We start from the raw sequence: 14,619 nt of genomic DNA, 5'->3' as shown, positions 1-14,619 counted from the left end.
TTTTTTCTGCTCGGCTATAAAACAAGAATTGTAATACAATTTAACAAGTATTTACGTAATACACAACAAGATATGAACGAGCTAGAAACGGTCCTAACTGCTTGCCTCTGTTTGTGAAGCGTGCAGTTTTCATTCCAAATTTCACAAACAGACTTAAGTATTTTTCCCAAACAACTTACGTGCAGTCTCGGAAATATCTCTGTTTTTAAAGCTAAGTTTTAAAGGTAAGTTATTTTTGGTAAACAAGGAGAAAATTCAACTGTTTATCTCTTGTTAGTCAGCCTTTCCGTTTTGCTGAAAGTTTCCAATAAAACATTGGACCGGTCAACATAGTTTCAGAAATACTTCATACTTTTCTGGAAAAAAAAAATTGTCTCTCCTGATTTTTTTTTTTAAAAATCCGGATTTCCTCTTCTCCCTACAGTGCATAATATTCCTTTTTTTTTCTTTTGCAAAAAAATAAGCATTTCTAATTAAAGAGATAAGAGCATCCTCAACAGAGCTAAGAGTTCATAAAACATGGTTCATTTTCAAAAATTAGATTACAAAGCCAATGATTTAAAAAAAAAAAAAAAAGTCTATCAGATCACAGCGACATTTCAATGCATATTCATGAACTAAGAAATGCGCGTGTAAAAGGATGAAAAACAATAACTTTTTTTAGCGTTGTTATAAAGATAAAAATGATCTACGATTAGATCCAATCAACTAACGTTGAAGAAAAAAAAAAAAGGAAAAAATCAGAAACATTGTCAGCAGAGCTGATCGATTATTATTCATCTACACTCAGTAAATAAAGATAAGGTTTTCCTGCATAGGAAGCCTTAATGACTACAATTTTCACCGTGCAAAAATCACAGCAAGAACGACGCATATCAGGAGTATTAGAGCTGCTGGCCATATTTTATTAAGACGCTAATATTTGGCAGCCTATAACGTGCTGGCAGGCTTAATTCGTTTGTTTTTAGAGTAGTTAAAAATAACATTTGTAAAGTAAGTTCGACACGAACGCAAAATAACTGAAAAAACTAATTCTTCCTGTTATGAGACGACTATCTACCTGCTATTTACACACTTTTGTAACATTTGATACATTTCAGCATGAAAGAAGAATACTTCGACATTGATTTTTTTTTTTCAATTTCATTAATTTGTAGATTTTGTAAACGCAAAACTTCACATCATAAATAGAGAGTCGTATTTCACTTGAAAGAGAGACCAGCCTAGCGTGAGAATAATTCATGATTGCAATAGAGACATGATGAATAGCACAAAATATCGAGTTTCCTTTTAAATAATAATAATAATAAATTCAATTTAAATTCTTATAATATATATAAAAATACATTATTATTTTTTTATTTTCTTTATTATAGTTAATTATCTCAGAAAATGTTTATGTGTAAATGAATAAAACTTATACACCATAATAAAGCTTTAAAGTTAATAATTTATATAAACATTGGATGAATAATTCAAAAAGGGTAGTTTTCTATCCTCATCATTTGTTGACAGAATAGTTTCATATCGTTTAATCATATTATCGTCGAGTTGCCAGTTGGTGGAGGATACTTGAAAAGTAATTGAGTTGTGAACAATGTTTGGAGTTTACATCATAAAGCACAAAATATAACTGACTTGACTTGCGCATTTTAGTTTGTAGAACAGTAAGAGAAATGGCGCTCTGTTGAAGTGGAATGTACGAGAATTACCACTGTTTGGTTTATTGCAGAAAAGTTTATGCGTTTAGTTAATTTACAAGCCACATTAATTCATATTACACCGGTTTTCATAGTCAAATTTTGTAAAACAAATTGTCCGTCCATTTTAATTAACAAGGAAAAAAAAAAGAAATAGCTCCATGTACATACTGATATTTTAAAGCTGGTGATCTAAGGGTATTTAGAAATATAGTGCCCTTTTTTATGTAGTCTAAAACGGAGCAATTTTTCATAACTTTTGAGTGTCATTTTCCAAGTTGTACTATAAATTCCAACCTATCTGTCATAGCATTACACAAAAGACTGAGCATTTATCTTCCATTCGTATTTATCTTTTATGAAAACTTTTTTCACTCAAAGTAAAGCCTAAATCTCCAAGGTAATCAATGAAACATAAAAGAAATGTCAGTCAATTTGTACATTCCTATAGCATTACCAGTCTCCATATTCTCTATAAATAGAATGCATATATGACAGCCGGTAAATGTTTAATACATAACAGCCTATCAACATGACAGAGTATCATCACTCTAATTCTACTCTGTCTATAATATGTTTGTATTATACGAAAAAAAAAAAAGAAAACACGTCCTTAAAAAATACACTTACGGTTCTCTCTGCCAGATTTTCAACAACGCAGTGTAAATATACTGTCTGCCCTACTTGAGTGGTAATATTCCGTGTTGAGCTTGGTTCTATATATGAAGATTTAAAAATGCTCTGTGGTAAGGTTGGGAAAAAGTCATCAAATGTTCCCTGGAGGACATTTTCTGGCTGTATATGTGGATAGCGGACTAGACTTTGTGATAATACACCTGGAATGAAAGCAGAATAAGAATTAGAAAATAATAATAAAAAAATCTTTTCAGATATGTATGATACTAATGCCCTAATTTGAAATTGAAAAGGATAAACCATATAAAATATTATACTTATATATAACGTCTTAATATTGATAACAAGTACGAGATATGATCCAAAATTTCGCAGTGTGACGTTCTAATTTAGAACGTTTTGACACCAGATTATGAAGTCATCACCACAGCTGCATTATGTATGACTCATTTATCTGTATATTGCTCACTTGTTTATATTCATGTACTACAACAAAGCAATGTTTTGATATTGATTCTGTTTACTTGTATTTAATACAAGTATATCGCGCGAGCGAGTTTGAAATTTACATATTTGAACGAAGTCAAATGATACCAATTGTTTATCTTTCTTGTTGTTTTTATGCGATTAATTACCACGAATACGTTTCAACACAAACATTTCTACTGGGATTCGATATGAAAACGCCCAAGGAGTTGATAAAATGGAATTTCTTTCTCCGTTCTTGTTCATCCTCCTCTTTTGTCCAACAATTTCTCACTAAATATAGTGAAGTGAGAGTTTGACGAACAGCATATTATCATGATATCATAATAATAAAATGTTAGGCTATTAATTCTTCTTCTACGGATCTTAACAGACTCGAAAGCACCCATAACTGCCCAGGATAAGGTCGTTTGTCCTATGCTTATAAATATACTTTGTATAAATTGCGTGTGTTCTCCTGGCCGGTTTATCTGTATGCGGGAGGAAACATCAGAGTTTCCAGAAAGGGAAAAACTTTGCCACCACCGAATGAGATCGATTAACTCACTTGAAAAGCCCTGATAGAGGTTGGTTCCAGGATTCGAACCAACTTGACTGAGCTGCGGAGGCTCAGAAGCTGTCAAATCAATTAAAAATATCATTCTTAAACCACTTCCATCTGAAGGGGACTTGTAAGATGGAAGTGGTTTTCTAAAAGGCCTGTTCTGTTAAATTTCATCTGCATCCTCCAGCTTGCATCCCTCCCTAGTATAGTATCACGAAATTCAATCTTAATAGGTGATGTCATTCTGAGAAATAATTGGGATAAAATGAGGAAAGAACCAAAATAAAAGAGAGGAGTGGAGGATGAAAATAGGAGTTGCAACTGTAAAAATAACCTGCGGTTTTCATTATTCTTTATCAGATCGAGCTAGAATAGGAACGAAGGAATTGTTCTTCCTCCATCAGCAACACACACACACACACACACACACACACACACACACACACACACACACACACACACACACACACACACACACACACACACACACACACACACGCATGCACACACATATTGCACTAACTAAATACAAGCGAGATGCTTCTCCATTGCATCAGGTAAGCTTTTTTATGTTAATTAATTAAATATAAGAGTATCAAGAAAAATGCTTCAACAATAAATACATTCACTACTCTCTAATCATTAAATACATTTAAATTATTTTGCTTTAAAAAAATTTAAACGCACTCCTAAATGAGTTGCGCAGCAATGTACTTTACTACGAAACTCATTTACGAACCCCAAAGTAAGAAAAAAAAATCCTTAGTTGTCGGCAAACGTCGTGCATGTTTCACTAAGAAATCGAACAGTGGAATTTTGAGGGCAGAACACGCACTCGGATTCTCCAAGCATCCCTGAGCAAGGCTTGAATTCACCCATTTACATTCTGTAACACAACACCAAACTTGGAGATCCGTTTTCTTTCAAAACTTTTTCGGAAAACAAAGAAGTGAACTTCTTTTGTTTTAGCCAAGTCTTGTATCTTTTTTTTTTTTTTTTTCAAAAAGAATCGAGTTCGATTGATCCGAATTTTTGTCATTTTTCTTATAGCGTAATACATCGGCAACTGCCAGAACACGGCATACTCATTTCTGAGAATAATTAATTTTTTACAACTATTCCTGCTTTTCTACAAAACTGAAACTAGTTTTTATTTCCAGTTATCTGATATTCTTCTAGTTTGAAAATTAATCATCTATATAAATATATTGCGATAAAACTTCACTATGCTCTAACGAATCTTAACCTCTATCGCATCCAAATAAATTTCATTTTAGACTCATAAGGATATCAACTTAATTGGTAAGATTTATTTAGTAAATGCTCATTATCTGGCCTGGAATCGAGCCCAAAGAAATGTCTATTCGGTGATTCTTTTTGTGGATTTAGGTAGCTAAATTGCTTCATCCATGTAACCATGGCAGCGCTCTACTAAAGAGATTGAATTTGACGAATTCGCTGTCATTCTACGAGACGGTCATCAGAGAATTGAATAGTGATAATGGTTTTCGTGTAATTCATTATATTCCAGTAGATCTCTTGGCATTGTCCCAAATCAAATTCGTGGAGCAGAATGACTCCGGTTGGCATACATAGTTAGTTCAGGACCAAGTGGAAAAGAAACTGTTCGGCAACGCGAAGAAGTAGCATTTAAGAAGAAGGAAGACAATAATGGTAGATTAACAGAGAGAAAGAGAGAGAATAACTTGAATGCATTCTAAAATTTGAATGACGTGAGTACATATTTTGCAGAAGTTTATATACAGCTATTAGAAATGTTATTTAGCTGAATAAGCAGCTAAAAAATTAAAATACATTTCTTGTACCAAGTACTCCATATAGAATGCCAGCATGGATACTTTATTACAACTTGACCTAATAATATTTATTTAGCACATTTTTAGCGTTGGAACTTATGTGTATCCTTATGCATATTCGCTCTTTAAATCTGCATTTTAAATTATATTTAAATGTCATAACTGTGTAATACATACACAGTTATTACGGATCTTTCTACACGTGTATCTTGTTCATATACATAATACATACATATATATAAAACAAATATATAATATATAATAAAATTTAATATATATATATATATATATATATATATATATATATATATATATATATATATATATATATATATATATATATATATATATATATATATATATGTGTGTGTGTAAATTTTTAAAACAGTAGAGATATATATATATAAAAATTTAATTCATTATAAATTGTGATATATTATGCAAAATAATAAAAATTTAAAAAATAAATCCAGAATTTAAAGAATATATTAAAACACCATTTCAGTTTATATATATTTGGTGATGTGAATTTAATCCACCATGAGATGCGGTGATTAATAATAATATCCTTGGAGGGTAATGGATGGCAATGCTGTAGCCAAAGAAGTTCCAACTGAGGCTCGGCTATTTCTATTGCCTTCCTGCCATTATCAGAGCTTTAATAGCTCAATAACACCTTATCCCTACACTGTCTTCTACAGATAACGGGGAAAATGAAAAGCATTCTTGCTTTGCCCCTTTAAGCCAATCCTTATAAGGACAGATTTTAGTCATATATATCGGAATCGACCGTGAGATGCGGTGATTAATACCCTTGGAGGGTGATGGATGGCAATGCTGTAGCCAATGAAGTTCTAACTGAGGGTCGGCTATTGCTGTTACCCTCCTGCCATTATCAGAGCTTTAATAGCTCAATAACCTTATCCCTACATTGTCCTCTACAGATAACGGGGAAGATGAAAAGCATTCTTGCTTCGCCCCTTTAAGTCCTTATAAAGATAAGGACAGATTTTAGTGTTCGTTGTATGCATGTATGTGTATGTGTGTGTATATATATATATATATATACAATCGTTACTTTCATTCAACGAAACACATAACGAATCAGATAAGCTTTTCAGGCAGGCCAAGTTTCAATCTGTATAAACTTTTGAGAGAGGGAATAGGCACTAGATGCGGTTTGTTTTTGTACTAATTTATTTATTTACTTAGCTATTTGGAGAGTATCCGTTCTGCGGAGACTCTCCAAAGGCGTTCTGCCTATTCCCTTTGTGGGATGAAAGGCATTACAGGATTTTATGGTATGATTACGTTATTCCCATTGTAATGCAGGTTAGGACATTGCCTTATGCTATAAAGAATTATCACTTGCGATCCATTCATCTATGAGTATGACGCCCTAAACTACGAAGCTTACATAACATTCTACACAATTTCACTTTTTTTTTCATACATAATACGATGGCTTCGTAATTTAGTTGCTTTGGTTGTAAACTCAAAACAACTAACCTACAGATGCGTAGGTGTTTTTACGAAATATAGCTAAAATCGGTCTTAACCTGGCCTAATCTCCCACTGAACATATCTCGGATTTTTACAAGGCAAAACAGAGCATTGGCTCAAATGACTGTTCCACAACTCGGTTAACAACTTCTGTGATTGAAGAGTGACACATGGTTTTAAGATCTACAGATTTCTTTATGGTATCACAAAATTGTATATTGTATTGCATTTAGCTCTGTTTTCTCTGAGAAAGAAACAGAGAAACATTTCTCTGTTTCTTTCAGTATTCCAATAGTCGTCAATGTTGTAGGATGGAAGCATCTTGAGTTACATTCCAACGTATTCATTTATAGAATCTGCAACGAAGTATTGCACACATTTTCTATATTGATTGTTGTGCCTAAAATCTTTAATCCGCGATTCAACAGTCATCTATCTATTTTTCCCTACTTATCTTAGATTACTAATGATACGTAGAACAGAATAGAAAACGAGAAAAATGCTTATCAGCATACGATTGGCATAATTTTAAAAATGAATGGAATCAAAATAGTTTTCCGCCTACCTTAAATCTTAAACAAATACATTTAAAAACTGAGTTAATCACATAAGCAGTATTTTAAAGTGTTCGCTGCCGGTGAAGAGATATCTGTGAACAAAATCGAGAAGAGCAACTGGAAATTGCACCGAAGCAATTTCTAGAAGGAATTTCATTCAAAGGCTTTGTTCTGAGTTGATGATGTGGCAACCTCTACTTCTTGCACTATAGGAAAAATCTGTATGTGACAACCTGGGCAGCGTTATGTAGATAGACCGAGAAAGAAAGGCATATAGATTGCGAGAGAGAGAGAGAGAGAGAGAGAGAGAGAGAGAGAGAGAGAGAGAGAGAGAGAGCAGGCACAAATAGTGAGATAGAGTGATAAAACTCAAATGAAAAAAGTTTAAAGGATGTGCCGAATACTTTACCGGAAGCGGAAGCTATTTAAGCACATGAAACAGGTGATAATATCAATGCGAAGGTTAGGGCGAAGGTCTGTAGAAGCGCTCTCTCCGAGCACAGGGTTGGAATGTGAGAGAACTCCAAGCACCATTGTGATGTTTACTGTTCAATAAAGCAAGTAAATAGAATTTCGGAAACGCTGAGGCAGCTCGCACTTGGCAGATGGAAAGTTCTTATTTTTGCTCATCTGGTGGCATTTTATACCAGTTAGAAGTACAGTTGAGCTGAGCGAGGCAATATATCGCATGGCGTCTTGCGTTACGGCCTCTCAATGGATTTCGTGATGAACGTAGAAGCAGGGACTCGCAGTAAAGGGAATGTCTGCCAGATAAAGGCAGTGAACACATTTCGTTGATGATGTGAAGAAAGAGGCGAGCCGACTGCCTCACTCCTAATAGGGTATCATTACCATGCTCTTGTTTCAAACGGCTCTCCGTACAGCTAATAGGAATGCCAGTATCGTCCCGCATACACAGGACCGCAACTAGTGACGCGCATTGTCTTCGCAACATGTTACCCCCCCCCCGCAGATGGCTCCACATTCCTTAGAAAATTTCAGAAGCGAAGAACCCACTCGCATACAGGTGATTTTTATGAAGTAATAGCTCTATACGAGAACTGTAGTGTTTGCAATGCCATTCCTGATCAAAGCGAGTAGAATTGATGGCCCACTGTATTCGCATTTTATCTGTTTATCCAAGATGCACTCGTTTGACTATAGAAATATTATGCAAGTATAATAAAATCACATTTGAAAACATAATATCGCTCTAGCGTCACTACAAGATCTATAATGGAATAGCTTTAAGCATATTTGATGAAAACAGAAAACCAAGTTCACATCGAAGACGGTGGTGATTGGCAATTTTGGCAAAATGGATTGCTGAAAATTTATCCATAGTTATAAGCAACAAACCTAAATTTAGGCAATTTAGGATAGCTTATAAACCTTCCCCTCCCTTTTTTTTTCAAACATTCATTAGAATGTACAAGGTCTTTCTAAAAATAGTCACCTAAAGGTTGCCGACCTTGTAGGTGAGAATTTATTTTTGGAAAAGTAGAAGTGGCGAAGGAAACAGGAGTGGTGAGTACGGTGTTGAAAACATGTAGAATTGAGTATAACTTTTCGGTTTTCAGTTTTTGTGATCAGAGCAACAAGTGCACGCATTATGCATGCTGAAACAGTCAGCGTCGATACTTGAAAATGTTCATGATCTCTCAGCATCCTCAGTTAACATTGGCTTTATTTCTGAGATGTGGAAGGCAAGTCTATGATGCGTTTATCTTCAAGGCTTTTCCTTTTTAAAGAGATTTTAGTCGAACTCATACGGAAGTAGAAGGCTTTTCCTCTCACAACATACAGAAGAACACATTTAATGTAATACAGATTCATAGCTTAAGTTCCTTCGGTCGTAATTCCAAAGAACTCACGCATTTTTTTTAAAGATAAATAAATTGAATGTTGAATGGATTACGTTAACTGTAGGTTCTAATATTTTCCCGTAATATAATAAATTTTAATGGAACAGAGATTGATCATAAATGGTAATTATAAATGGTAATTATCAGAATAATACTCCGAACGCCAACTAATGCAGAAATCATATATATCTTGTATATAAGTTGCTGAAAGGTGGTAGAACTTATTAATAAAACTTTCTGGATAACAGAAAGACTTTGAAAGATTTTTAACTTATTTATACTACACATTAAAGGTACCAAGAAATTATATACTTAAATTTAACCTTTTTCTCGAAAAGAAGCAAAACATTTTGATTTATATTCTGCATTACTTCAACCTTGATATCTCTTCTGGGTCTGGCTCCGATGATCACACTTCCATAAAGGTCGAAATCATTCTGGGTAGTGGCCCTTCCCATTACACAAAGCATTTTACACGCCTTAAAAGGTGTGTTAGCTTTACTTTATGGGATACATATTAAGGCAAGTGATATGAAGTCATTAGCCTATATATATATATATACAAGTAGCTCAGACGTGAATATATTTCACTCAAAAAAAGATTGTTTTACTTCCTGGGGTAAAAGATTAAAACCAAGTACATATTTGGTATATCTTGTGTACTTTTGCTGGAAGAAATTCTGTGGTTTCTAATGACATCTTACTATCTCTTCACTTCAACACTAAAATCTTAATGGGAATTAAGATGTAAAACCGATATTCATTGGAGTTTATTTTTCAGAACGTAATCTTTTAATAAACTGTTCTCTGGCACTTAGCTATTATGTCATTCTCACTATCGTATTTTCATAATTCCACTTTAAGTAGGAAATTTCAAAATATCGTCACGCTACCCATCGGAGAATCTCTGATCTGCAATTCACCGACTCATCCGCATTTCGGAACTTTCGGTAGTTCAAACACTATTGTTCTCAACAGAATAATCTAAGGAGTTTATTATACGATGATGTTAATTAATTAATTAAAAGAAGAAATTATATTCTTCTTTTCATCCTTCCAGTAATGATCAAATAAAGTTTGCCAGTGAAGTAACTTCACAATTGCTCAACTTGTATACGGACATAAGACAACTCGACTTCACGACAGATTTCTACAGTATTCATTCCAAAATGGATGACAGCAAATTTCTTTTCAGATGTATATCTTGCCATTTCTTATGAGAAAGGATCACCACCTAGACCGGTCACAAATTTTATTAGTACAGGTTGTTTGAGATGGTCATACGAGTTGAAAAAGCTATACGTTAAATGGATAATCTAAAAAGATAGCTCTAAACCTGTATCCATACACGATACTTATTCAAGCATACAGAGAGAGAGAGAGAGAGAGAGAGAGAGAGAGAGAGAGAGAAGTCGTTTATATCTTTCATTTCATTTATATTTGTCCATTGTTGGAGAAAGAGTTCTGTTGAACTGAAACTATTTATCTTATCCGCGGTTAAGTTTGAAAAACTCAACGGATGGTCAAACTGGTCTGAATATCGATGCTTCGCATAATATTCCCATATACATTTCAGATGTGTATATAACATAGTAGCATACACATCTGAAAGGAAGTAGCTGTTGTTCATCATGGGATAGCTATAAAATATAATGTGATATACTGCTTCTATATGAATAGCCTACTGGAGAATATAATTCACTTAAAACGTTTATTTACTTAGTCTTAAAAAGTATATCATATTTATAATATAAATTTTGTCAAATATAAAATACTTTTTGAATAATTGAAATATTTGCCAATATTTTGAGATTTTTTAGAGTGTTTTGATAAAATATTCATACACCATTAAATTATTAGTATATGATTTGATAGCTTACTCCACTCAAGAGAACTGCGTATAGTTTTCTGCCACTCAAGACATGTGTCTTGAGTGTTTGTGCAGTTTGGCGTGCTTTCTTCCTTGTTCGTTTTAAGTAATTTATGGTATTCATTGAATTATATATATATATAAATTATATATATATATATATATATATATATAAATTTTAAGTAATTTATGGTAATATATATATATATATTCATTGAATTATATATATATATTCATTGAATTTTATACATTTTAAGTAATTTATGGTGATATGTATATGTATATGTATATAATATGATGATGAAGAGCTTATATTTTTCTACCCACTGCAGGGTGAAGGCCTCTCCCATTGTGGGAGGTTTTGGGTCTACTACTCCCATGGTTACCCAATCCATATTGGGAGAGAGTGTATGTGTACTTGGGTGAATGTATGAAGGCGGAAGACAATCACAAACATCCATGCCTACGCGGGATTAGAACCAGCAACCTCTTGGCTGGAGAGCGGATACACTAACCACTCGTTAGCGTATAAAAGTAAAATTAAATATTACAATATTTAATATATAAATAATATATATATTTATATATTATATTTATATAAATAAATTAATAAATATATTTATCGAGAAAAATTCGGGTGCTGCAGTTCCATAGTGCCTTATGCACAAGCCGCCCAATTTTTCTCGATATATAAATATATTTATATTTACTACAATCCTTAATTATATTTAATACAATCCTACACAATTCTCTTATTTTGTATAAAAAATAATAAAAATCCATCTTGTAGCACTTAGGAGGGAGAAAGATGCTAGCAGCACGGTGTTTACCACAGTGTCATATTGCTAAGCGCGCAAGCATATGCACGTCATACTGAGATGCGAGCTATTAGCGTAATGCGGCACTGTCCGTCGCGTAGTTCCCCTGTTGTTTATATGCACTTTGTGCCAGTAAAGTGTTCGTAGTGCTTATCGTGTTTACTCCGTCACTTTAAATATTTGGACATTACAATTAAAGGATTTAATATAATAAAATTTGTTTTAATAAAAGGACAAACATAATCATTTTAGAGCCATCTCTGCCCTCCTTATGTCTACCATACTTGGTAGACATAAACACTTGATCGCTCATCAAATTATTCTGTATTGGAATAAAAAGAATACTGTATATTTGATTTAGAACTAACCTATCAAGCAGAGCTCAAATTACCAAAGTAGGCACTAATCATAGCCAGGATATAGAGATACAACATGATATTATTGCTTACTCTTTTCGACATGTGTACATGAATGGCATTCACAACCAGATTATGTAGATTCAAATATTGCGAATCACTGCTGACATTGATACCTCATTATTAACTACCCACCCTAGCCATTGATCGTGCTTTTTTTCGAAGCAATTAAACCTAAAGGAATTAACGTCATATTTTTACAGTAATTTTGCCATAATTTGCCATCAAGTCACACTGCGGTACATTAAATTTACTAAACACATAGAATATCTTCGTACTTAAGCTCAAACCTAAACATCCTGTTAAATCCGCTTTTTAAAAAAATCTTCTAAGCAAATGACATGATACTAACTAACGTAAAATAAATAAATATATCTGCTAACGAATTTTACTACCAAAGGGAGTAAAGTAGCGAGACTATTTAGCCTTAACTCAATTTTTGAAGACAGTAGGATGGCTACCCCCCCCCACCCTCCTTAATCTCCACAGATAGCTGGTCCAAAGCTACCAGTGATTTTAATAGGTAAGCGGAGAGGAGAATACAGCAGATAATTGCAGCCATATCGTGGTCCTTTTCCTTCACTATATGCTTTTGTCTTAAATAATATGTTAAACGGTCGATTTTCTTGAGTTTCGAGATTAAAAAAGGAATATGAGTTGAGGAAAATCCTACTTGTTCATGCCAGAAAGTGACAAACTAGGAAATGCTTAAAAAAACAAAGAAATGCTTAGAAAAAACATTCCTCTAATCAGCGACTAGAATCGAACGTGTGACAGTGCTTCTTCAGGAAGTCTAGCGCTATGGATGCAAATGCATTTCCAATTACCAAAATAGGTAATTGGAAAAGCAATTAATTCTTTGTGTAAAATATACAGCTAGATAAAAAAAAATCATATATCACGAACTTTGTGAAGTCTATACTCAGATATAATGTTGTAGGGATTATGTAAGCGGTGAGCTATCAAAATTAGAAAAATTACACAAAGAATTAATTTGGATGCCTAACATAGACTAACCAGTATTGAATTTTCCAGTGGCTGAGCATAAAATTCTCTACATAAAAATCTGAGACACTGCCTACTGTTACAAAAATTTCTTCAATAACTCTTACTGTAACAACAGACACATTACACAGCCCACCGCTGTTTGAACAACGAGGTTCTATAACTGGTGAAGTTACAAAAAAAGAGTATTGAACAACTTTTCACCAACCTATCACATAACATAAAATACCGAAACTGTTAATAAGTAAACAATCTTTCAAGTTATTTTAAGGTTTTGGAACTTCTTAAAGTACTTGACATTTCAAAATAAAAATATACATTAAAATGTTTACTTAACTGTAGTACAACGAATGTGTTTGATATAATTGGATAGCTATACTACTACTACTACTACTAGCATTTAGACATACATTATTTTAGTTACATTTAGAAAAACACAGGAACCTTAGAAATTGGGCCAAATATGACCTCATAGCTGCTGTCAACTGAAAGAAAAATGATAAAAACGTTGGCACGAAGATAAGACTTGAAAAATCTCTTAAGATAAGGATGATTGTGACGGAAATTCTGACTGATGGTAATAATAACATTTCTACCTACTCTTGGCATATTTTTAAATTGATGTTATGTTATCTATGTATTGCAGCTACGAAAAAATGTTTCGTGAGTTGAATATTTAGACATTTGCTTTAGCAAAGGTAACATATCAATCTGTACATCTTTCGAGTGTTAAAAATTAAAACACCCAAATGTTAAAATTCTAGAGAAAAAAAAATCTATGCACATCTCATATTTATCTGGTTTTAATTATAATTTAAGATCGATAGTAAGAACTATTGAATTCATTTCTCGTGTTACCAAGGAAACCGAATGGCAATGGTGTCTACATAAAAGGAGCAAACAATGATTACAAAACCAGTGAAGCAGCGTTTGTTCTCTGGTTAAATCGAAATTTACAGCAAAAAAAGAGCCACCAAGCAGGATTATTATCTGACTGACTGTTGTAAAAATAAACGATTGTTGTTTTGTTTTCAATAACCAACATAACCATTCAGCTTAACGGGTACATGATAATTCTAAAGATGAGAAAATGATAATTCCCCGACCCCAATTTGTATTAAAAGATTGATGTTAGGCTACATATCCTCTTCAAAAGCAACAAAACAGTTGGACATTCTCCAAATGAATTCTGAAACCATTATAGTTACCCGATACTTAACCAAAGGCGACCTTTTCTATAGCCCTTAATATCTTTGCAGTGCACTAAAAAAACAGTTCAGTCTAAAACCACGTCGTCTGTACAGTGGTATGACATAAATTCAAGGCAAATATAAAACAAAAACTAAACAGCCAGGAATGCTATGCTTTTAAATTTTATTTAAAAATAGTTAGTACTCTCAGG

At 33.3% G+C, this 14,619-nt stretch overlaps 1 protein-coding gene across 1 annotated transcript in view; it reads right to left on the bottom strand.

Moving 5' to 3' along the window:
• LOC150107733 (neurotrimin-like) overlaps positions 1 to 14,619 on the bottom strand; it is a 274,283-nt gene that overhangs the window by 130,667 nt on the left and 128,997 nt on the right. The window contains exon 2 of the mRNA XM_090391503.1: positions 2,331 to 2,536. Coding sequence (XP_090247629.1) covers positions 2,331 to 2,536 — 206 coding nt within the window. The remainder of the gene's footprint in view (positions 1 to 2,330; positions 2,537 to 14,619) is intronic.

The sequence above is a fragment of the Typopeltis vanoorti genome, chromosome 4 (assembly GCF_054136105.1).
Source record: "Typopeltis vanoorti isolate ZY-2024b chromosome 4, IOZ_Tvanoo_1.0, whole genome shotgun sequence".
Classification (NCBI taxonomy): Eukaryota; Metazoa; Arthropoda; class Arachnida; order Uropygi; family Thelyphonidae; genus Typopeltis; species Typopeltis vanoorti.
This window is presented reverse-complemented; position numbering and strand designations above follow the sequence as displayed.